The sequence below is a fragment of the Rhinatrema bivittatum genome, chromosome 5 (genome assembly GCF_901001135.1).
Source record: "Rhinatrema bivittatum chromosome 5, aRhiBiv1.1, whole genome shotgun sequence".
NCBI classification, from domain to species: Eukaryota; Metazoa; Chordata; class Amphibia; order Gymnophiona; family Rhinatrematidae; genus Rhinatrema; species Rhinatrema bivittatum.
The window spans coordinates 173867953-173893482 of NC_042619.1; the positions used below are offsets into that span (position 1 = coordinate 173867953).

Below are 25530 nucleotides of genomic sequence, written 5' to 3' on the forward strand. Positions count from 1 at the left end.
AATCTGCCTGGCTCCAGGTCACATGATATACCTACAAAGTGCCAGTTTGGCTTGCTTTTGGGAACTGTTGAAACACATGCTGCAGGGAAAATGCACAAAGGAGTCAGACAGATACCTTGTGGTTTTGAAAAAACTCCCCATGGCTGATATTTTCATGCAATCCACCCCTGGCAGGGAGGGTAAGAGTGGAGTGATTGTTGGTGAAGGACCACCTCCACTAATTTGGTTTAGTTGTCATATGAATTTTCAAGTGCTCAAAGGAGATCACATTAGAAGCTTGGAAAGCCCTGATCTAAGGCAAGAGATTCCCTATGATCTGTGCCCACTTCCCCATAGATGTTAGCCTTAGAACACAGCTTTGTGAACTCCAGTCTCTTCCATCTTTATGACAAGGCCAGTTCATTTATATTAACTTTAAGCCATAACCGTAAAGGCAGGATGAATCTTGTCTATGGATCACTGCAAAGAACCGACACATAGAACTTGATCGCTCCCTGCTGGCTGCGCGGCGGAACAGCGAGCCATAGAGACGCACGCTGCAAGTGGAAGCTGACACTCTCCCCATTCCATTCATTGCGACGTGCCCTCTGAACTCCTCCTCCTCCTCCCCCCCGGATACTGGGATATTCCAACTGAGCACTGCCATAGGGGTGTCGTGACACCTGGGAGTGGCCGCGCACAAGGAGGCCCGGGCTCTTCTTTTACACCCAGCCCCTGGTCACTTCTAGTGGAGAGCCCTGCATATAATTCTAGGGATGTCGGGGATAACCTGGACCGCAGTCCCCAACTCTTTCCCTTTCTCTCCCCCCCCTCCCCCATTCGTTCTCGGCTGCCGCTTGGACAGGCCCGTGAGGGAAGAAGCGGGCGGGGTGTGCGGCGGAAACGTGGGAGGAACTGTAGGGTTCCCGGAGAGCGTGCGGGAGGAGTAGTGGTAGCAGCAGGAGTCGTGCAACGCCGGCAGTAGTTTCCAGCCATGCAAGTCCAGCGCTGGCTGCCCCTGGAAGCAAATCCAGATGTAAGTCTCTGTGCTGCAGCTTTTCCTCAGCGGTTATAGCCCCATCGTTTTCTTCCTTCCCTCAGCACGTTGTTTAAAACTTGTTATATATACAAATTAAAAAAAAACCTTGTTATATATATTTGAGGGTTTTTTTTTTATTATTTTGCAGGTTATGAACCAGGTGAGTGGTTTTATTCTCCTGGGTGATCCCGTTCTGGGCAAATCGGTGCAAGGTGGTGTGTGTTTGAGCTGAGTGTCATTTGACCAGGGCCCCAGGACAGGGCAGGAGGCCTCCAGTGAGCTGTGAGTACTTTCTCTCTTTTAGTCCTTAACAGATCCGATGCAAGCAGTCCCAACCACCCTACTGTGAAAGATCCGAAACCACGCATAGTCCCCCGAGCTTCTCCTTCTAAGTTATGCGCGCTGTCACAGGTTTCTGTAAACGGGCTTGTCCAAGAGCTGAACATGGGTGTGAAACAGATTTGGGCGTTTTCAATTAGGAGTGGGGTGGTGTTTGTTTGTTTTTTTTTTTCGGAGGTAATGTCTTTCAAAAGTTAGGGGGTAGTGAGGAGATGAGCTTGATGAGGTTAGAACTGTGATTGTTACCGAAATATCACGTGAAGGTTGTTGATCTTTGCATGCGTGTGCTGAGATACCTCGGAGTACGCCTCCGTTGCAAATCACTGCAGTCGCCCCGTCCCATGTCTGGTTTAATGCTCTGAATGCGTCCGTGGGGGTTCTTCATTTTAAGTTTGTACAGTTTCTTGCATTACCTTGGAGTGACAGTGTTGTATCATACCAGTGATATCCTCGTTATAAAGCAGGCGCCCACCCATCCGTCGCATGTTTTATTTCACTAGTCTCCAGTGGACAGTTGCCTGTGACCTCATTCTCTGTCAAATCATATTTTTCTGTGGACAACCACAGGCTTATATTTAGGAGTAAATCAGTTCTCTAAATAGTGTACTGACCCAGATTATAGCTTGGCCCTCCCTAGCACAGAGTGCAGTGCTTCTCAGTCTGTGGTGGTGAGCCCAAAAATCATGATATTTAAATGTGGGGGTTTGTTGTCCCTAAGAAAGTTAGTGGTAAAATACAGGCTATCTGAACTGACAGTTACTACTTTTTTACATTTCTAAATGTTGCTTTGAAGGCACACTTGAGAGCACGGCAGTAAGTAGGGTAGTGCTTGCAGGTGGACTTGCACTGGATGTGGATATCTGTGGGGGTGCTGTCAATTGAATAATTCATGTATTTGTGGTATGTATTTGGAAAGCAATGGGGTGGGAGGTTCTTGGATTTTTAACTGTACAATAGATGCAAGAATGCTTAGTTTTGAGACTACACTGGAGGTAAAAATAGTCACCTTTTGTCAGTTAAAAATGTTACTTGTATGTTATTTTTTTGAACTTCTGCATGCAGTTCTGGGAATAGTGTCACATTGGGACCAGATTGGCTTACTTTGTGTTGGCAATGACTTTGATTTAGCCAGTATGGATTGAGGCTGACATCATTGCTGACTCTTCTGCTGGCTTTGCTGATGCAGCGGAGCTACTCAAAAAAAATATTTGAAAAAATCAGGCATAGCTCTTTAAATGGACAAACTTGCATGGCCATCCAAGGTTTTTGGAATGCTGTTCCCATTTTCAGCTCTGCTTGTGGTGCAGTATGGAAACCTGGAGAGTTGTCTTTCATCACCCACCATACAGAACTGTGGCAAAATCTATGCCCATGTGTAATCAGGGACATGATTTTGCTATTGCTTTTCTGCCCCTTTCAAAAAAAAAAGAAAAAAAAAAAGGTTGGGTCCTATAGCTCTATCAGATTTTGGCTGGCTTGTATTTATATATTTAGCATTGCTGAGGCTTCTTGGGATCTCATTAGTTTAAATAACTTACAAAGCACTAGGCATTTAGCCAATCAGATTGCTCGGTTGGCAAACACACCCATGTTGGTATTTCTGGTAGGTGTCAGCTCAAGCAGGGGATAGCATTTGGGCCTTTCCTCTGCAGGTTGCAAAGAAGCTATTTCTCCACTTAAAAAAAATAGAAGCTACTTAAAATAATTACAAATTTAAAATTCACAGATACTTTATAATCAGATACTGGGTTTTATAGCAGGCATGACTTGGTATTTCAAACTGTCATTGTGCAGAGGTGTGGCTTGCCTCAGTCTGCTCACCTTGCATTCATCGCATCCAACTCTTCAGATGATGATACTCCTAAACAGTAGGAGGTTCAGCAGCAGCATCCTAGGGTATATTCTAGAATAGGTCATAGAACCTATAGTTAGTTCATAGAACGGTCCTAGCACCATGGATTGTGTGCATTAATTAGCCAGTCTGTGTAAGGGAGGGTGGGAGTGGGGGATAGTGATGGTTTACCTATGTCTGGAATAAAAGTGAAAGGAAACGCACCAGAAAAGTATTACCTTTTGTGAGGACCTAAGTGTAGAAGAATAGCTGTGATGACCTTACTAGGGGAAGGAGTGGTTTCTGCCTATGCTAATTTTTCAAGACAGTGGAAGTGGTGACTACTGCAGTCCAGAAATATGGTAATCCCTTGCTGTGAGGCCAGCCTGCGACTTTCTTTCTTTCCTTGGCAGCCGTCAGAAGTGGTCCCTGACAGATATGGGGGGAGTGGGAGGCCCTCTAGTGATAGCAGCTAGTAAGTACTAGCCAGACTATTGTGACTTTCAACTTGCTTGTGCCTGGAATCTGCTGCTTCCTCATTTTGGGCCTGCCTGGTGGTTTTTCCGGTTGCAATGTAAGTTAGTTCTTATTTGTGCATTATTACAGATTATAAGGGGTGCCTGTTTGTTATCAAGGCCTCGCTGGCCTATTTTTAAATGTCTCAGGCCCTGCAGCTACCCCTCAGATGTGTTTGATGCCTTCCTGCTTTTCAGGTATCTGACAGCAGTGCAGCAGCAAAACCGTGCCCCCCCCCCCTGCAATTTACCTGTTATTGATAAAGATTGGCAGAAGCAGGTGTCTCTTCAGGAATAATCACAGTGAAAAAGATGATTTTTCTTTATTTTTTTTTCATCCTGCTATTGCTGCCTCTTTTGGCTTCCAGCAAAGTGAGATCCAGTACTGGGATTTGGGGCCGTGAGCCTTCATTTCACAGCTGTGTGGGGATTTTTTCTCCTACCTTATCTCCATGTCCAAGTCGCCTGTCTCAGTCCTTGCAGTGTCAGGGCCATGCACCGGGGGCTCCTGAATCCAGCCACCATGTGCCACCTATGCACGGCGACTGGGATTGCCTCCCCTACGGAGGCTGTGAGCACTGCCTCTGCAGCATCCTCCACGAGACCTGGGAAGCAGAGGACCCAACGTCAGAATCAAACCCAGGTTCCTCCACATGGCAGTACTCAGCACTTAAGGCTGAGCCACTGGGCTGCTCCCCAAAAAAAGAAGAATTTTAACTAAGACTGAGTTATCGGAAGGGGAGAGAGATCTCTCCAGTGCTCTTGTTCTAATAAAATAAAAGGGAGGGGAGCTTAAAGGGCCACCACCACATTTTATTTTTAATATATATTAATGCTACTGTAGTTGAAAAACACACAGCTGAATGTAGGAGGCTGGGTTTTTAGAAATGGTGTCAAACAGCCCTCGCCATGTGTCCAATGACCTGTTTATGGCTAAAGCCAAAGGTCTTTATTTTATCCTTATCCTCCTTGACCTGTCTGCTGCTTTTGGCACTGTTGATCTCCACCTACTCCTTGATATTCTGCCCTTACTTGAATTTTGGGACTCTGTCCTGTCTTGGTTCTCTTCTTACCTCTCCCATTGCACTTTTAGCATTTCCTCTGGTGGTTCCTCCTCTACTGCCATTCCACTATCAATTTGTGTGCTTCAGGACTTCATCCTGGTCCCTCTTCTCTTCTCACTGTATACTAATTCCCTTGGTGCTCTGATTTCTTCTCAAGGCTTTCAATACCATTTTTATGCCGATGACTCCCAGATCTACCTATGTACACCAGAAATCCAGTCCCGGATCTCGGCTTGCTTGTCTGACATTGCTGCCTGGATGTCCCTCCGCCACCTTAAACTCAACATGGCCAAGACAGAGCTTCTTATCTTTCTTTCCCCCCCTCCCCCCAAAGCTCACCTCCCCTCTTCCTTGTTTCTGTGGATAACACGGTCATCATTCCTATCTTATCCTCTTCGACTCTTCTCTCTCATTCTATACACGTATCCAAAATACTGCTAAAACATGTCATCTCTGTCTTTATAACATTGCCAAAATCCTTCCTTTCCTTTCTGAACACACTACCAGAACCTTTATCCACTCTCTCATCTCCTCCCGCTTAGACTATTGTAACCTGCTCCTCGCAGGTCTCCTGGCAAGCCATCTCTCTCTCTCTCTCTCTCTCTCTCTCTCTCTCTCTCCACTGGAATCTGTCCTAAATTCAGCTACGTGACTTATTTTTCACCAAAATCACTACGCTCATATAACCCCTCTTCTGAAATCACTGCCTTGGCTCCCTGTCTACTCTTGCATACAGTTCAAGCTCCTCGTTCTCACCTACAAATGCCTTCACTCTGCAGCACCTCACTACCTCTCCCCTTATCTCTCTACACCCCTCCTCATGCACTCTGTTCATCAGATAAGTCACTTCTATCTGTGCCCTTCTCTACTGTCAATTCCAAATTCTGTGCTTTCCACCTGTCTGTACCACGTGCTTGGAATAGTCTTCCTGAACTGGTGCATCATGCTCCCTCTCTTGCCATGTTTAAATCCCATCTAAAGATCCACCTTTTTGAAACTGCTTTTAAATCTTATGCCTGATTGTCTGCTTTTAGTCTTGACTAACTTTCTTTTCTTTTAACCAAGTCTCTTGCCCTGTATGTTTGTCTTATTAGGTTGTAAGCTCTATTGAGCAGAGACTGTCTTTTTGTATGTTTGTACAGCGCTGCATATGTCATGTAGCGCTATAGAAATGTTAAGTAGTAAATCAGAGTGGATAGAAATTAATTTTCAAAAACTACAAATAGAAATAATAAAATATAGTTCCCTGTATGTACCCAGATCAGTCCAGACTCCTGGGTTTTGCCTCCCTGCCAGCAGATGGAGACAGAAAGTTTCACTGAGACTGTACATAACTCAATGTGCCACCTGCATTTCCTCAGTATTTCTCTATCTCTGGTAGACCTGCAGTCTGGAGAGAGAGAGAGAGAGAATTTCTGGATCCTCCCAGGGGAGATGGAAATACATTTTCAAAACTACAAATAGAAATATTAAAATATAGATATGAAAAGATCCATAGCAAAGATGGAAGAGAGAACCTAGGTTTGTCATTTTTGCTAACAGAAACAAGTGGAAAATGCTGCATGTGGCAGCCGGGCAGGGGTCCTTGGCTTGTCCCTATGTTCCTGTTGAACAGACTTTGCATGCTCCCACTTGAATGTGTCTACGGCACGTGGGACAGGCAGCTGTGAACAGAGGTCCTGCTCTTCATGTCCCTGTAGGAAGGCGCTGTGTCCTCCAGGCCCTCTGGTATTAGCACCTCATGAGGGAATCCTGCATTGGCAATGCTGATGAGGCAGCCCTGGGGCCAGGGAGTAGGCAGCATCCTGTTCATACCTATTGGCTGGCCACAATAGCTTTAAAGCAAGGCTCCAGCCACTTTTTAAAGTGGCATGTTGTGATGGTAGGAGCCTGGCCTCTCATTACCGGAAGCCTGACCTTTCCTGCAATGACGTTGCTGTGCTGTGTTCAGAGTAACATGAAGATGCAGGTTCCCACCATCACAACATCGCATTTCAAAACATAGAAAGAGAATCTGCACCTCAACCAAAGACAGCATATTCGCAGTTTTGTTTGTCTGCGCTAGTCCTACCTTAAACTAGAGTTTGTAAGGGAATCCTGGTTGGTGGGCAGAGGGCTGGAATGTAAAAGCTGGTAACCCTACTCTCTCCAATTAATGCAGCCGTGGGGGTGGTGGGATGAATGTCCAAATTATCACTGGACTGGGAGCAATGGAGGAGAAAAAAAACACAGAAGTAAACGGGGGGGAGGAAAAGCATCCGTTCAGCTTTCATTAGCACAGACTGTAAGTGACTTGGGTGCCTGTGGGCTGAGGATTCTCTGATTTCTGGCTCCGTCCTGCTTTAAATGGTGTAGGAGAAGCCCAGTGAGAGAGAGAATCTGTACCTGGTTGTGTTTTTTTTGTTACTGGAGCTCTTCAACATGTGCAACTGCTTAAAATTGGACCAATGGTTCTCGATTTTCTGATCGGCTGCATATGTTCCTGTGGAACAGGTGAAAAAAAAAAAGCCAACTCTACATCAACAGTCTGAAGTATAAAATGTTCTGTAAGGTTTATGTTTATAATTATTCTTTGGCGACATGTTCAGCTAGTGCCTGTTAGGGCAGGTCATCGGCTGCCTCTGGCTCAGCCTCCTGCTATCAAATACATCTGAGGGCATCTTTGTCTCTTGTCAGGATGAGAGGGACTCGGGGAGTACTGACCTGTTTTATCTTTTTAAGCTTCCTTTTCCAAGTGATGTTCAAGGTGGCCTACTTTGTTACTAGACTTCAGATAGAATAACTCCCTGTCCAGAGAGGTCACAATGTAAATGGGTATGTGAGGCAACAGGAGCTAAGTGGCTCACCCAAGGTCACAAGGCATGTCTGTGGCATTTTCGGCCCTGGGTTTCCCTGCTTCTTGGCCCATCGCTTTAATCACTAAGCCACTCTATTTGACTTTGGTGCTCGTGCCAAGCCCTGGTGGCAGGTTTGTGTGCTGTCTGGCGCACGCTCTGCCATGCCATGGGGCAGCAATTCACAAGAAGAAGACGGCAGTGATGGCTTTTGGAGGACGCACCTGAGTCTGGTGTCACTCGCCCCAGAATATCCCGACTCGCAGGATGGGGGGAGATCAAGAACCACACGTGTTAGGTTTTCAGTCTTTAATCTCGGTCTCCCATCCCCTTGTTCACAGACAACTGATTTAGTTTAAAAAAAAAAAAAAAGTCTTTCTGGGTTGACTCAATGACTGCGTTGCTGCTGGCACGCAGGAATCCCAAAGCCCAGTTCAGGGCCCTCATGCCAGCTGGAGCTGGTATCATTGTGGAGGCCTGTGCCTGCCAGCTGAGGGTGGTCGCTGCAATGACCAGGCTAAATGAGAAGGGAAAAAATACGAGAAAGCTGTGTGTAAAGGCTCCTGGGGCTTTAGGCCAAAAGTCTCTCCCCACCCCAAATGTATTAATTTTCATTCCCTGTACTTACCCAGACTAGTCCAAACTTCTGGTTTTTGCCTCCCTGCCAGCAGATGGAGACAAAGTTTCACTGTATATAACCCAGTGTGCCACCTGCAGTCCCTCAGTATTTGATTTGAGCCTTCCTCCCAGGGGTTTTTTGGGTCCTAGTGGGTCCTTCCCTATCTGGTTGAGGTGGACGAACTAGGGTTTGGTGACCCTTTTGTACACTTGGTCCTTCGATCTGTGGGTTGTAAATCTGGTATTGCAGATCTGCCGCTTCATGAGGCAGCTACAGGCTCAGCGTGGCTGTTTTCTTTTAGTCTGTCCCTCTTTTTTAATTTGGCTGATTTTGTTTTTTTCTGCTAGCAACTCTGTGTTCCTTTCTAGGGAGTAGGTATTGTAAGTTTTTAGTAAAGTTTTGAAGAAGAAAAAAAAAGTCTGGCTTGTTTCTGATCTACCATGCTGGCTGAGCTCCTGGAACCTGAATCTCTGCACCAAAGGAAAGTATTGGTTTTACCTTTGCAGCTCAGGGAGCTCAGCAATGGGCGTTTTTCAGCAGCTTCTCTGCCTGCGGAAGAGACTGGGTGTTGGCTCTGCACTGTGGGACTGTTAACCTGCTTGCTGTTGAGGTGCTGGTGGTGCCACTGGCACGGGAAGGAACAGCATATGCATGCAGCAAAAGCATTCAGGGGTCTGTGTCAAGCATGGCCACACTGGTAGAACAAGCCTCATGGATGACTGGGTCTAGCACTGAGGCTTTCCCTGTCAGCACGGAAATGGCGGCCATGTTTGATTCCCTAGCAGCGTTGGCGGGCGAGGCAGGGGAATCCCCTCAACTAACTCCGGCAGTTCCCTGTCCCGCAGAGAGGCACTTATTTATTTATTTAGATTTCTTATATACCGACATTCTTGAAAGAAGATATCAAATCAAATCGGTTTCCATTGAAACTGAACAATCGCGGCTGAGGTGTTACATTGAAACAAATTATAAGTAACATTATATGTAAGTAAAAACAAAAATCAACAAAACAAACAAGTCTTCAAGATTAAACCCATAGTGAATGTGAAAAAGAACAGAAAGCAAATTTAAATAAAGCAATAAATAAAGCAAATTTAAATAAAGCATCAGTGCCATGGTAGTGGTGTAACTGATAGGCGTAACCTAAAAGCGTTTAAGGATGGGGGAAGGTCAGGGGAGGGGGAGAAAGGGATAGGTGGCATTGACTCTTGATAAGGTGGACTAGTGAGGGTGGTCGGGGACGAGAATGTGACTCTCTGATGTCCAGTTATGTCCTTTGACCCGTGTCTGAGTGTTCTTGAGACTCCGGGAACGCTTTTCTAAAGAGCCAAGTTTTGAGGTGTTTCTTAAAAGATTGGATACAGGGTTCTTGACGTAGCTCCGGAGGTAGCGAGTTCCAAATGGTGGGCCCAGCTGTAGAGATGGCGCGTTTTCTTAGGGTGGTTTTGATCGGTGGTGCGTATAAGGTTCCTTTATAAGCGTTTCTGATTGGTCTATCTGATGTGTGTATGTTGAGCTGAGAGCTTAATTTGAGAAGGTGTAGAGGTCTTCTGCCGGTTTTAATTTGCTTATGCGCAAAGCGTGTTTAGCGAGATGCTGGCTCTTGGCCCCAGTCTCCATGGATTCTCGGCCAGTCAAGGCTTGAGCTGTTGAGAAGCTCTTCAGGCTGATTATTTTCAGTGCCGGATGTTAAATGGATCCGGGCTTAAACGTGCTGAAGGTGCAGGCATGCTTTACTTAGCCGTGTGGTAGGCCACTGCAGCAGTTTTTCTCACGTGCATAAGCATGTGCGTGAATTCTCCCTGCGCTGCGGTGCATGTGCTGGGACTGTGCACGTAAGGCCACGGCCTAGATTCAAGCTTGTACTTCTGCAACCTAGACTTGTGCAGGTATTTCCATGGGTTCTTGTGTGCATAAGGCCATGACCTAGACTGGAGCTCGTATTTGCATGCGTCCTAGAGGGGTGTGCATATACGCCCAGGTGGCATTGGTGTGCGCACAGGAGGCCACCTAGAGCTGAAGTTCAGGAGAGCTAGGTGCCAGGGACGAACAGGTCCAAGCACCTTGCTATCTCTGAGGCTTGCCATCAGATAAGAATTAGTTCTCACTCTCAGTTTGTGTCGGTGCTGTTTAGATACTTAAAGCGATTTCATTACTACAGCTTTTGCCCATGTTGGGACATCCCCTCGGCCTATGGTGTCTCTGGAGGGGGAATGGAGTGGGAGGGCAAGGCAATGGTAAGTTCTCCCTTGTTCCTGAGGGCAGAAGCTTCCCCAAGAGAGGTTGGAGAGAGCAAGATTGAGCCTAAGGACTCTCGTATAGATCCATCCTCCTCCTGGGTGAAATGTTTCCAGGGCCTTTAGCCCTTTCTGCAGGGGTGCCCAGCAAAGGCGAAGCAACCTACTATTATAGGGATTATGTGCTTGGGCCTTCCTTTTGTTAGTCATGGTGGACAAATGCTGCAGGAAAGCTGTCCCTGGTAATGTTCAAGGGGATGTGGATCATGAGACATCGGAGGATTCTGATAGGGAATTGACTTTCCCACCTCTAGAAGAGGGAGAAATTGCATATGATTGAGAGCCACTTTGGACTCTGCTCAAATTTTTTTTTCTTTTTTTCACAGAGATGTCTTGATGAGTTTGGCTCAGACCCTGAACATGCTCGGCATGGCCTGAGTCTGTTGGATTAGCCCCTGAACACACTTAGTGTGACCAGAGGTCAATTTTAAGTTAAGCATCCTGTTTCTTCCCCCCCCCCCCCTTCTCCGTATCCAATTCAAGAGATACTGGATTTAAAGAAGGCTTCCACTTGGAAACTCTGAGGTCCAACTCTGATGTCTGTCATAGTGGCATTACACAAGGGAGAGTTCTTGGCTTCTCTAGCCTTGATAGAGGCATATCTGCACATAGCCATCAAGCCAGAGAACCAGAGATTCCTGAGGTTCGTGGTCCTAAGGGATGGTGGTGGGGGCAGCCGCATTGCAAAAGAAGGGTGTGTTGGTGTATTTGGATGACTGGATTATTTATTTGAAATCAAATTACCTCTGTCGATCAGTACAAAAAGTACCGATGCACTTGAAGTCTCTAGGATGGGTGGTGAACCTAGCAACGAGCCATTTTGTCCTCTTACCAACTCTGGAGTACCTGGGAGCTCAGTTAAGCACACTAGAGCTTTCGGTGCCCAGGGTCTGGGACTATTTATTGGTCTGGGTTCTGTGACATAAACATTGGAATGAATGCATTGGGCATTTGCACATGTGGCCTTTGCAGAGGGCTCTTCTCCTGCTGAAATCTGTTATTGAAAGAGTTTCATCTTCATCCATTAGAGGGGGAAGCCAGGGATAGTCTTTCGTGGTGCTTACTCACACCAATCTCGAGCGTGGTGTGGAATTGGGGATTCTGAATTGGATAATAGTCACCACCGATGCAAGCCTCTCTGGTGGAGGGTGGTGTGTCAAGATCAGTTGATGCAGGACCAGTGGCCGAAACAGGAGGCCTCATGGCCTGACAAGGGCGGCGCATTTCGCGTTAGTTGCCTGTCTGCCAGGGTTACGTGGCCTTCCAGTACAGATACTATCAGACAGTGCGACGACTGTGGCCTACGTTAACCGTTAAGGTGGAACCAAGAATCAGGTAGCAGCTCCAGAGGCCTGGGAGTTGATTCTCTGGGCAGAACAGCACTTGGAGCGGCTGGCAGTGTCTCACATGCCAAAGTGAGCTATGTTCAGACAGATTTTATCAGTCAGAGAAAGTTAGATCCCGGGGAATGGGTGCTGTTGGAGGCAGTGATATGTCTTTCATGGAAGTTGGGATATACCCGACCAAAGAGAATACCAAGGCCTTGCGGTTTTACAGCCGCTGAATAGAATACGGTACAAAGGAATCTGAGCTCTGCTGCTGCCGTGGACTCGAGGAATTCTTCTTGGTCTCCCTCCTGTGGTCTCTGGTGAACAGGGGATTACGGCGGTTAGAGAATCATCCAGGCAACGTGATCCTGGTAGCTCCGGAGTGGCCACATCGACCATGTTTCCCAGATCTGATTAACATGGTCATAATGGGCCCCTGAGGTTCAGACATTGAACAACAGTTTTCCAGCTGGTGGAAAACTGTGTCATGGCTTTGCTTCTGAGAGGATACAACTGAGATGGAGGGGATTTTGGAGAAATTGGTAAACACTCAGCTTTCAGAATATCTAGAAGACCACAACATCCTGTACTCTTCGCAATATGGCTTCCGCAAATCACGCAACACGGAAACCCTCCTCATTTCACTCACGGACCACATCACCCTTGACTAAGTCCCCACTTGGCGTACCACAAGGATCCTCCTTATCTCCGACCCTCTTCAACATCTACCTCCTCCCCCTCTGCTAACTGATCTAAACCTCATTCACTACCTTTACGCTGACGATGTACAGATTCTGATCCCTATAACAGAATCTATCTCAAAAGCTCTCACCCACTGGAATAACTGCCTACTATCGATCACCAGCCTTCTCCATAGCTTAAACCTTGTACTTAATACCTCGAAGACAGAGCTCCTCCTCATCTCTTCAAACCAAGATAACGTCCCCCCACCACCCCCCCACAACACCCATCTCACCCATATGCATGTTAGGGACCTTGGGGTAATTCTCGACAACCGACTAAACCTAAAGAAAATGGTCAACACCACAACCAAAGACTGCTTCTACAGACTCCAGGTCCTAAAACGACTCAAACCACTCCTATTTTTCCACAACTTCAGGACAGTTCTCCAATCCTTGCTGTCTGCCAAAATTGACTACTGCAGCGCCCTCCTCCTAGGCCTCCCCAAAGCTACCACCAAGCCACTGCAGATGATTCAGAACGCAGCAGCGAGATTGCTGACCAACACTAACCGTGGAGAACACATCACCCATCCTCAGAAACCTACATTGGTTACCAGTTAATTTCAGAATCCTGCATAAATCAATCACCTTAATATACAAATCCATCCACAACCAACTTCAACTCAACCTCGAAATCCCCTTCAAACTCCATGCCTCCAACAGACCAACTAGAGAAATTCACAAAGGGATGCTGCAATTTCCCCCAACTAAAGCCACACGCCTCATTTCGACCAAAGACCGAGCTTTTTCTACAGCAGGCCCATCAATCTGGAATTAACATCCCATCAGACCTCAGACTGGAACCATGTCTCTTAACATTTAGAAAAAAACTCAAGACGTGGCTTTTCCGCCAAGCCTTCTCAGATCCCCCCCCCCCCCCCCCCCCCCGGATACACATTAGTCTGTCCTTATTCTCTACCTGAACGATGGACCTACCTGCTGACTGAACGACGGACTCTGATACTTCAAAGCACATGATGATTTAATCTGTTTTTTCTCTCTACTGTATTATATTATATTCTTACCGTTGCTTTAACCTCTCTTTCCAGCTGATTAAGCTTCCAAGTTCTTATCCCTTGTATGAATGTAATTTTTGGTCTCTTCTATTTCATTTGCTTATTTATTCTAGTTGTCAATCCAGTTATTACCCTGTTCGAAGTAAACCGATCCGATATGGTTTTTAACTATGAAGGTCGGTATAGAAAAGCGTTAAATAATAAATAAATAAATAATTTTCCAAAGTGATTATTTCCACCTTCTACATTTTTGACATATATGTTTACATATTCTTTAAAACGGTTAATTGTAAAATCTGTTATTAATATATTCATGCTGTTTAATTTTGTATAAACTGTTTTATGTAAAGCCTGTTGCTAAAATTAATGTTGTCTGTAAACCGAGGTGATGTATCTTTATACGTACCGCGGTATATAAGAATCTTGAAATAAATAAATAAATAAAATGTGCGAATTAGGAGGATCTTTGAGTCCTGGTCTGCTGTTGACGGAGTGCAGCCTCAGTCTGTTCGGGCTACAGTGTCACATTTGGCTTTTCAACAGAGACGTTCTGATCAAGGGACTAGCCTTTAACTCCCTGAATGTTCAGGTAGTGACATTGGGTTGTCTCTGGGGTAAGGTGCAAGGGTATCCTCTGTCTTTACATCCGGATGTTCTGTGTTTCTTCAGGGAGCTAATAACTCGTGTCCTCAGGTGTGGAACATTTGTCCATTTTGGAATCTGAATCTAGTCCTTAGAAGATTATGCGAGACTCTGTTTGAACTACTAAATAGAACTACGGTTAAATACTTCATTCTTAAAGTGGTTTTCTTGGTTTCTATTTGTTCAGCCAGGAGAATTTCGGAGTTCCAGGTGCTTTTGTGTTGAGATCCCTTCCTATAGATGTCTGATTTTGGAGGTATCTTTATGCATGGTGCCTTCTTTTCTGCCTGATGTAGTCTTAGTGTTCCATCTTAGACAGTAGAGCTTCCAGCTTTTATGGATTTGTATTCCTCAACACCTCATGTGGTGGAACTTAGGCTCTTAGATTGGAGGCATGCATTATTAAGGTATCTAAAGGTCACTTATGATTTCTATAGATTGTTCTGTGGAGTGGTACAGAGAAGGGAAATAAGTCGTCTAATGGTACAACTGTGCAGTGGCTGAAGGATGCGATCGAGTTGACTTACATTTCTAAAGGGTGCCCGCTACTGGGAGGTTTAGGGGCACACTTGACGCATTCTCAGATGACTTCCTGCACTGAGTCAATCTCCGCATGAAATTTGCTGGGTGACTAGTGGGAAGCCCATGCCCACTTTTGCTAGGCATTATCTCTTGGATGTTGGGGTTCTGGCTTCAGTGAGTGTTCTACAAGTGGAACTCTTCATGTCCTACCAAATTAAGGGGAGCTTAGGTACGTCCCAGGAGTCTGGACTGGTTTGGGTACATACAGGGAAAGGAAAGTTGGTTCTTACCTGCTAATTTTTGTTCCTGTAGTACCACAGGTCAGTCCAGAGATCCGCCCATTTACTGGGGGGTGGGGGAGAGTCTGCCGCTCGTACTGTTGCTTTGTATATAGTGCAGAGTTGTTGGAGGTTTTCAATGCTGCTGTCATGTTAAATTTGGGAAATGAGTTTTCCATTGTCTTTTTGGGCAACTTCACCTTCTTCCAGCTCATTGGAGGGGAGCGAGTTTGCTTAGAAGCTTGCTTAAAAATTTATGGTTGTTGCTGTCATCTTGGTTTGGGTACAGGTCAAAACGGAAGGACTGCAGGTGGCACACTGGGTTATGTACAGTGTCAGCAAAACTTTTAGGGAGGCAAAACCCAGGAGTCTGGACTAATTGTGCTACTACAGGAACAAAAATTAGCAGGTAAGAACCAATTTTCCTCTTTGTTTCAGTCTTGCATAACGATTTCAAGCCCCTCCTCTGGTTCCCGTTTGATTTAAGAACTTTTGGCCTGGGGGGATGCGCACTTGGTGACTGTTCCTGCCCTTGATGTCTGCCTCTTCTCCCTTTTTCTTCCAGTTCCTTCGGCACCTGGGCATGTGTCCGAGCTGGCAGTTTGTCGATGTGTATGGGATGGATGCTGAACTCCTCGGCCTGGTGCCGCGACCGGTCTGTGCCGTGCTGCTGCTCTTCCCCGTCACAGAAAAGGTAATGCGTCTCTCGGCGAGGCCAAAAGAACAGAGCATAACACTTGAATAATTTATATTTTATTTATTTGGATTTAGCTTGTGCCTTTTCACTGGCAGCTGAAGGCAAGCTACATTCAGGTAATGAGGCATTTCCCTGTTCCCAGAGAGCCTACAATCTAAGGGAATGGGGGAGAGACAGTAGAAAAGCAGGCCCTAAATTTGTTCCTGAAGCAGTGGAGAGTGAAGCAACTTGCCCAAGGTCACAAGAAGTGTCAGCTGGATTTGAACCCTGGTTTCCTGTGTTCTCAGCCTGCTGCTCCTCAAATTTAAAAAAAAAAAAAAAAAAAAAGGCTCAAGTTCTCATGTTTGGGGGTGGGTGTCTTTATTTATTTATTTTTGTTTCTTTTGTTTGTTGTTTTTTTTTTTAGTCATCAAAGCTGCTTTCCCATGCCTTTATTAGCCCAGTTCTTGTTTTGTGTTTCAACACAAGCACTCTGCCTAAACTTAGATAAAATGAAAAAAGCAATCATCTGAGTGCTGAAATAATCAGAAATGCCATTTGAATTCATATTTGAGCTATTCCCTGGGTCCGGAGCCCCTATTTAATGTGCTTTCTGTCACATGGTGGTGAGAAGGTGGATGGGGAAGCCCGGGCTTATTTAGTTGACGCCATCTGCTTATTGTAAACGGAGTTTTCTGTAGATAGGATGAATTAGCCATGCTGTCTGGGACGCCATCCGGTGACCCTTAGGCGGAGCTTCTCTCAGATCACAGAGCAAGCTCTTCCAAAGAAATGGCCCTTCAAACAAATACATTTATTTAAGCAAGCGTATAATCTTCAGTTTGTTTTCTGAATGACTAGGAGGACAATAGAAAAGGCATACTCCCCCGGTCTATATTATTTAGAGAGAGTACTTCATGTGGGGCAAAGGCTCAGTCCTAATTGGTTCACTGTGTGACAGAGGGACCCTGTTTTTCCCCTTTGTGTATGTAGGACCAGGCTAGATGCCTGGTCCACCTTAAATCCCACAAAGGGAGAGAGCTCTGTGGGCAGGACCCTGTGAAGTGGGGAGAGTCTGGAGGGCGGGAACAGCTCGGTTTAGGAGGCCTCTGCATCTCCAGGAGAGGCAGCGCCTGCAAATCTATTCTGAACAAACCCAAGGGAGTGGAAAGTGTACAGCAAAGGAAGGCAGTCATTCTTATTGTTTAAGTACTGTTAAAGCGAATGAAGTAAAAATGCATTTGAAAAGTCTGGAATCAGTGTGGTTTTCTGCTCCAGCTTGGTCACCCTCACTCTCTCCTTACTAGATGCGGTTTAGAAAAGAAATCATAATTGAGGACACATAACAAACCCTTGACGACATTTTTAAGTGTTCTCCCTTAGACCCCTGTTCAACTGTACACTTAAACTCTTTATATTAAATAGTCAGACCAAAGGAAATCAAATGTATATCTTGTTTCTTATGCATACCAAGCTAATTATTATCCATAATTACTGTTAATATAAACACTTTCATTATTTTCACTTTTCACCCCAGCGCTTAGACCTACCCTTAACACTTGGGTGGGTGCGCCGTGGAGAAGTCACCCCTTCCTAATGCTCAGATCTAGGCCTGCATTTGAGCTCTGCTCTTAACACCTCGCAGCAACAAGAGACAACAGCGGAGGCTCTTTCCATGTGCTCAGCAAGGAGCTCCTACATGTTTATCATGCGTGCCTCCTCTTCCTAGCTATAGTGGAGTGTGGTAATTAAGGGGCAGCATGCAAGACATGGATAGCCAGGCCCCGCTTAGTGCAGGATATACATTACACACAATGCCGCCTCCATCTTCTTCTTGAGCTTCTTCCTTTAAGCCTCTGTCTCATCCACTGGCTGAGTGAGATGAGAGCGCATGCACTGAGTACTGGGTGTGGCTTACTCAGACTGTTGGGTTAGAAGCAGTGGAGGAGCTCTGGCAGCCACTCCACACTGACATCTCCATTTTCCTGCACCTGTATATAGAGGGAAATGGTTCTTGTATCTCTTCAGCCCCCTCTTCTTTTGATTTGGAAGGGCCAGGTAGTGCTTTCGATGCTTCTCTAGCTCTTCTTTTGGACATAGTCTTCTCCATGTCCGTGTTGCCAGCTCTGTGGAATTTGGTGTGTCACACTATTTTCATTAAAGGAGGTGTAGCTTAAGCTTGAAAAGGTTGGGAAATACTGGCTTAGACTAAAACATAAACTGCCTCCCCTCACCGTTCCCACCTACCTTTCCAGTTCATAATCTTATTTGATTAAGCAAGCCTCTAAGTGATACTTCTCTCTCAAATCTTTAGAATGACAGGTTCCATTTCAAGACTGATTAATCACATCACCCCTTGCCCTAGGACAGTGGTTTTCAACAGGTGTCTGGACACACTAGTGTGTCACGAAGTCCCAGGAGGTGTCACGGAGCCAGCAGAAGACTGATCTTTCCTCATTAGTCTGGGCAAAAATTGGCTGACTTCACTTTTATTGGGTATGACAGGAAGTTGTTTTAGCTTCCTTCTCTTCCTGGCCAGAGGGAGGTTGTTCCCTCCTCCTTCACCCAGATCAGAGTGAGATATCTCAAACCCCTGTTCATATGGGCCTAGCAGGACACTAACTTTATCTTCATCTGCTGGAAGTGAGGCTGCTAACGCTCTCCACCTCATGGGGTCTGGATGTGAAAGCAGGAGCATAAGGGAGAAAAGTGTGTGCTCTGTAGAGCTGCTGCCTCTTCATCTTCCTCTCCTCGGTGCTTCTTACCCTCATCTTCTGCTCATGAAGAGGGAGGGAGATTCTGGATTGGACTGAAGTATTTTCTGCTGGCTGGGAGCCAGGAGGGGAGGGGGAAATGTACTGCGCAGGAAGGCATGGGAAAATAGGATGTCAGGAGTCTGCTGGGCTGTTGGGGTTGCTGGGTAGGGAGGGGGTTGGGGGCTGCTGGCAGGGAAGAGAGATGGAAGTGGAGGTGTGGGGGCAGCTGGATTGGGGAAAGGGGTGTGGAGAGTGAGGGATACTGAGCAGGAAGGGGTAGGAAAGAGGTGGTCAGAGGTATTCTGGGAAGGGGACAGAGAAGGGCAGAAGGAGTTGAGCAGGGGAGAGAGGGAGCATGAGGAAGAGCCTGTGGAGTGGGGGGTGTCAGGAATGTTGGACAGGGATATGGGAATGTGAAGGGGTGTTTGAGGGGTGATGGGGGCATGGAGGGGAGTGACTGGGTACAAGGGCAATACTATGTCAGTTTTGAGAATATGCATTTCTTCTCTTTTTGAAGTTTGCTTAGTGTAGGAGGAAATATATTTTTGTTTCTAGTCTCCAGTTTTGCACTGCATGCAGAAGGTGGTCTTGGAGTTTCCAGATTTTGTTTCCACATTTGTAATTTGTGGTCTTCTATTCTATATTTGATGAAGACAGGTCTGTCTGTTATGTGTGTATGTGACTGAGAGAGGTACTTTACTAGAGGTCTGTATCAGCCTTATTTGTATTTTCTTCATATTGCACTGGTGGTGAACTGCTGCCTTTTCATGGGTAAACTATTGCCGTTTCATTTCTTGAAGTTAGTGCTGCTGAGGTGCCGTAGAGGCAAAAACTCACAGTAAAAACTTTAAAAAATATATCTGAAGCAGAAAGCCTGTGAGGGAGTCAATTGGACCGTTAGATGATTGAGGGGTTAAAGGGGCATTTAGAGAAGATAAGGTCATCGCGGAAAGATTAAATAAGAACATAAGAAATTGCCATGCTGGGTCAGACCAAGGGCCCATAAAGCCCAGCATCCTGTTTCAAACAGAGGCCAAAACCAGGCCACAAGAACCTGGCAGTTACCCAAACACTAAGAAGATCCCATGCTACTGATGCAATTAATAGCAGTGGCTGTTCCCTAAGTAAAATTGATTAATAGCCGTTAATGGACTTCTCCTCCAAGAACTTATCCAAACCTTTTTGGAACCCAGCTACACTAACTGCACTAACCACATCTTCTGGCAACAAATTCCAGAGCTTTATTGTGCGTTGAGTGAAAAAGAATTTTCTCTGATTAGTCTTAAATATGCTACTTGCTAACTTCATGGAATGCCCCCTAGTCCTTCTATTATTCGAAAGTGTAAATAACCGATTCACATCTACTCGTTCAAGACCTCTCATGATCTTAAAGACCTCTATCATATCCCCCCTCAACTGTGTCTTCTCCAAACTGAACAGCCCTCACCTCTTCAGCCTTTCCTCATAGGGGAGCTGTTCCATCCCCTTTATCATTTTGGTTGCCCTTCTCTGTACCTTCTCCATCGCAACTATATCTTTTTTTCTTTGCTTCGGTGTTTACGAAAGAGTATGTTGGGGAGATACCTGTTCCGGAGAAGGTTTACATGGGTAATGATTCAGATGGACTGAACCAAATCACTGTGAACCTAGAAGATGTGGTAGGCCTGATTGATAAACTGAAGAGTAGTTTATCACCTGGACCGGATGGTATACAGCTTAGGGTTCTGAAGGAACTCAAAAATGAAATTTCAGACCTGTTAGTAAATATTTGTAACCTATCATTAAAATCATCCATTGTACCTGAAGACTGGAGGATAGCTAATGTATCCCAAATATTTAAAAAGGGCTCCAGGGGCGATCTGGGAAACTACAGACCGGTTTGCCTGACTTTAGTGCCAAGAAAAATAGTGGAAAGTGTTCTAAGCATCAAAATCACAGAACATATAGAAAGACATTGTTTAATGGAACAAAGTCAGCATGGCTTTACCCAAGGCAAGTCTTGCCTCACAAATCTGCTTCACTTTTTTGAAGGAGTTAATAAACATGTGGATAAAAGTGAACTGGTAGATGTAGTGTACTTGGATTTTCAGAAGGCATTTGACAAAGTTCCTCATGAGAGGCTTCTAGGAAAAGTAAAAAGTCATGGTATAGGTGGCGATGTCCTTTCGTGGATTACAAACTGGCTAAAAGACAGGAAACAGAGTAGGATTAAATGGACAGTTTTCTCAGTGGAAGGGAGTAGGCAGTGGAGTGCCTCAGGGATCTGTATTGGAACACTTACTTTTCAATATATTTATTAATGATCTGGAAAGAAATATGTCGAGTGAGGTAATCAAATTTGCAGATGATACAAAATTGTTCAGAGTAGTTAAATCACAAGCAGATTGTGATAAATTGCAGGAAGACCTTGTGAGACTGGAAAATTGGGCATCCAAATGGCAGATGAAATTTAATGTGGATAAGTGCAAGGTGATTCATATAGGGAAAAATAACCCATGCTATAATTACACAATGTTAGGTTCCATATTAGGTGCTACCACCCAAGAAAGAGATCTAGGCGTCATAGCGGATAACATATTGAAATCATCGGTTCAGTGTGCTGCAGCAGTCAAAAAAGCAAACAGAATGTTGGGAATTACTAGGAAGGGAATGGTGAATAAAACGGAAAATGTCATAATGCCTCTGTATTGCTCCATGGTGAGACCTCACCTTTAATACTGTGTACAATTCTGGTTGCCGCATCTCAAAAAAAGATATAGTTGCGATGGAGAAGGTAGAGAAGGGCAACCAAAATGATAAAGGGGATGGAACAGCTCCCCTGTGAGGAAAGGCTGAAGAGGTTAGGACTGTTCAGCTTGGAGAAGAGACGGCTGAGGGGGGATATGATAGAGCTCTTTAAGATCATGAGAGGTCTTGAACGAGTAGATGTAAAGCGATTATTTACACTTTCGGATAATAGGACTAGGGGGCATTCCATAAAAGTTAGCAAGTAGCACATTTAAGACTACTCGGGGAAAATTATTTTTCACTCATAGCACAATTAAGCTCTGGAATTTGTTGCCAGAGGATGTGGTTAGTGCAGTTAGTGTAGCTGGGTTCAAAAAAGGTTTGAATAAGTTCTTGGAGGAGAAGTCCATTAACTGCTATTAACCAAATTTACTTAGGGAATAGCCACTGCTATTAATTGCATCAGTGGCATGGGATCTTCTTAGTGTTTGGGTAATTGCCAGGTTCTTGTGGCCTGGTTTTGGCTTCTGTTGGAAACAGGATGATGGGCTTGATGGATCTTTGGTCTGACCTAACATGGCAATTTCTTATGTTCTTATTAAATAGAGCAAAGATCTTTGATGTGAGCTAATACGTGCATGATAGCTGCTATCTTGAACTCTTGATCCCTCATAAACACGCCTCTAATATCTCTAGTCTCCTGGGTTCTTATTAGTAATGGTTCTAGTGCCAAAACAAATATTGGTGGCACCATGCAACCTTGACAAGTATCCTGTTACAGAAAAAATTCCTCTGATTTGATCTCCTTTGTCATCACCACCACTTTAGGACACGAGTATGGAAACTGCACGGCTCTCAGGAAACTAGCCTTCAAGCCAAACTTCCTTAGCACTAACTCCAGTTCAGCAGTCAAATGCCTCTTCAGCTTCAGAGCTCACCATTAGTGAGGAAATATTTGCATTCTTACAAAATTCCATAGAAACTGGACTTTTTGTAAAATGCTTACTAGTTGCCTAGAACATAAGAAATTACCATGCTTGGTCAGACTAAGGGTCCATCAAGCCCAGCATCCTGTTTCCAACAGAGGCCAAACCAGGTCACAAGAACCTGGCAATTACCCAAACACTAAGAAAATCCCATGCTACTGATGCAATTAATAGCAGTGGCTATTCCCTAAGTAAATTTGGTTAATAGCAGTTAATGGACTTCTCCTCCAAGAACTTATCCAAACCTTTTTTGAACCCAGCTACACTAACTGCACTAACCACATCCTCTGGCAACAAATTCCAGAGCTTAAATGTGCATTAAGTGAGAGAATTTTCTCCGATTTTAGTTTTAAATGTGCTACTTGCTAACTTCATGGAATGTTCCCTAGTCCTTCTATTATTCGAAAGTGTAAATAACCCAGTCACATCTACTCGTTCAAGACCTCTCATGATCTTAAAGACCTCTATCATATCCCCCCTCAGCCCTCTCTCCCAGCTGAACAGCCCTAATCTCTTTTGCCTTTCCTCATAGGGGAGCTCTTCCATCCCCTTTATCATTTTGATTGCCCTTCTCTGTACCTTCTCTATTGCAACTATATCTTTTTTTGAGATGCAGCGACCAGAATTGTACACGGTACTCTAGGTGCGGTCTCACCATGGAGCAATAGAGGCATTATGACATTTTGTTTTATTCACCATTACCTTCCTAATAATTCCTAAAATTGTGTTTTTTTGACTGCCACAGCACACTGAGCTGACTATTTCAATGTTTTATTCACTATGAATTCATTTAGTCTTTCTGCAATGGCCTTATCTTTCTTAAGAAAGCCTTTAACCCCTTGATCATCCCTCGCAGGTTTCCTGCTTTAGATATATTTTAAAATGTGTTTGAGTTTTTACCTCTATGGCCAGTTTCATTTCCAATTCTCATAGCCTGAGTTTTACACTTGACAATGCTTATGCTTTTTCCTATTTTCCCCTCTCTTGAGTTGTGGCATATCCTCCAAGTGTCTAGCAAGCCAAGCTGCTCATACAGATGGGGGGCACATCTGTGTCTGTTATTGACTCTCATTCCAGAAATCTCATGAAGGTTGTCTAAATCGGAATCACATACACAGTTCAAATCTCTAGCTGCTATCGCAGCATCTGCCTCAAGTTCCATATGTTTGTATATGATGATATTGGGGGAAAAAAAGGGGAATCATAGTTATTCAGATTTCAGAGCATAACATTTTTCCCCAAACATTTTAACCTTGATTATTGCTAGTCACCCTCCAGGATTCTTCACAACCTTTTCTGTAGTGAATGGCACGTTTGTATGAGCAAGAATAGCCACCTCTGCCTTGTGGGTGCCTGAGGCATTCCAATACATCTTTCCTGTCTACCATCTCCTGAGTTTTTCATGCTCGGTAACATTCAGACGGGCCTCTTGTAGCAGGGTGAATGAGCGGCAGAGACTCACTTCTTACTAAAGCTTATCCCATCGCGTGACACCATGGCACTGGTGTATTTAAGGTTGTGGGCTCAGGGAAGCAGCTTGACAGGTTTAGTCATTCTAAGAGCAAGTGGGAGAGCAGGGTTAAAGCTCCTGACTTAGCTCACTTTTCAAGCACTCGACCATGCCTGGTCCTTGGGGACCAGAAAGGAAGGAAGCAAGGGGCACAAGAGAGGATCTGCAGTAGAAGGAGGTGCGGCAGAAAGGAAAGGCAAAAAGGATTCTTTGCCTTTCAGAATATGTTCATATGTCCTACTGAACAAGCGCCGACGATGACTTGTCAGTATCGAGAGGTTTCCTCCCTGATTGGACAAACGATTAAATGTTTTTCTATGCAGGGACTCTTCCTTGTTCCTTTTTTTGGAGTGCTTCATTACAGCTCTTCCCTGTACTGTTGCTGCTCACGTCCAGTGACTATTTGGGTTTTACCCTTATGCTTGTGGTGTTTGCTCCCTTTTTTTGTGGTGAGTCTCGTGCAGAATAGTGGTTGTGTGCTGTAGGAGGGAAGGAATTTAAAACAAGGAGAGAATGTAAGCGCAGGAAACCAGTAAGAGAAGGGCTGCACCCATGCATTGTCATGGGTTAAGTTCACAGACCTCTGCTGACCCGTCTGATCGGGCCTGGGGACACTGAAAGTGGTGTTAACAAGCCCACGGGGTGGGAGAGGGAGTCTCCACCATCACCGAGCAGAAACCTCCTTTTTATAGTCAAATTCCGAATCCATGCTTACTGAATTCTGTGGCCCCCAGCTGATGACTGGACCAGTTACCAGTTGATGACTGGACCAGATGAAAGGATGTGAAAAAAAAAAAATGGGGCTGCCTGTTCCACTGGAGGTAAATTCCTAATGCACTGGGAGCCTAAAGGAGTAATAGAAAGCTGCTGGGTCAGGAAACCAGAAGTTCTACCAGATCTAAAGGATCCTACTTTCCAGAACCATGCATATTTATTTTGTTCGGATGTAGCTCATGTCTTTTCATTGGCAGCTCAAGACGAATTACATTCAGGTACCATAAGCATCCCTCTGTCCCAAGAGGGCTTACAGTCTCAGAGCTTGTACCTGAGACAGTGGAGGGATGATGTGCCTTGCAGGATTTGAACCCTGGTTCCTTTGTTCTCAACCCTCTGTTTTTAACCACTGGGCTACTTCTCCACATGGCTCAAAAAAAAAAAGCCTGTCCAAGTCCTCTTGTCTTCCCCTGACAGATCCAAGCTGGATTACTGCAACGCCCTTTTTCTGGGCCTACCTGTCTATGTTATCAGACCTCTGTGGACAGAATACCAAACAAAAAAGTTATTAGGGGGGGAATACACCTACGGCAATCTGATGTCATCTTTTCCTTGGGAAAATAGGTGAATAGTATAATTAAAGACGGATATTTTAAATTGAATGTTTTAAGGAGATTAAAACCTCTTTTATATCAGAATGATTTTAGAACTGTTTTACAAGCCCTGGTATTTGCCAAGCTGGATTACTGCAATGCCCTTTTTCTGGGCCTACCTGCCTATGTTACCATGTTTTTATGTTCTCTCCAACTACTGCAAAACTCTGCCGCTAGACTCTTGACGAATACAAAAATGACCATATCACCCCCGTCCTGAAGGAACTGCACTGGTAACCCATTGACTATAGAAATCAATACAAGGTTCTCAATTCATAAATCACTCTATAATGAAAAAATCGAATGATTCACAGCATCATTACATTTCCACACCCCTTCTAGAACAACACGATCAATGAATACTGGACTGCTTCCAATTCCGTCGGTAAAAGCTGCACATCTGAATACAGTCCGTGACAGAGCACGTTCAATAGCCGGACCACAATTATGGAACTCCCTACC

At 45.0% G+C, this 25530-nt stretch overlaps 1 protein-coding gene across 2 annotated transcripts in view; it reads left to right on the forward strand.

Moving 5' to 3' along the window:
- The first annotated feature begins 817 nt into the window (after positions 1 to 817).
- UCHL3 (ubiquitin C-terminal hydrolase L3) overlaps positions 818 to 25530 on the forward strand; it is a 118077-nt gene continuing 93364 nt past the window's right edge. Inside the window, exons 1-3 of one of the 2 annotated variants that reach the window (XM_029603029.1) lie at positions 818 to 1015; positions 1167 to 1178; positions 15612 to 15740. In XM_029603029.1, coding sequence (XP_029458889.1) covers positions 974 to 1015; positions 1167 to 1178; positions 15612 to 15740 — 183 coding nt within the window. In that variant the 5' untranslated portion in view covers positions 818 to 973. Of the gene's footprint in view, positions 1016 to 1166; positions 1301 to 15611; positions 15741 to 25530 lie in introns of those variants that run through there. The other variant, XM_029603030.1, reaches the window with a different exon arrangement.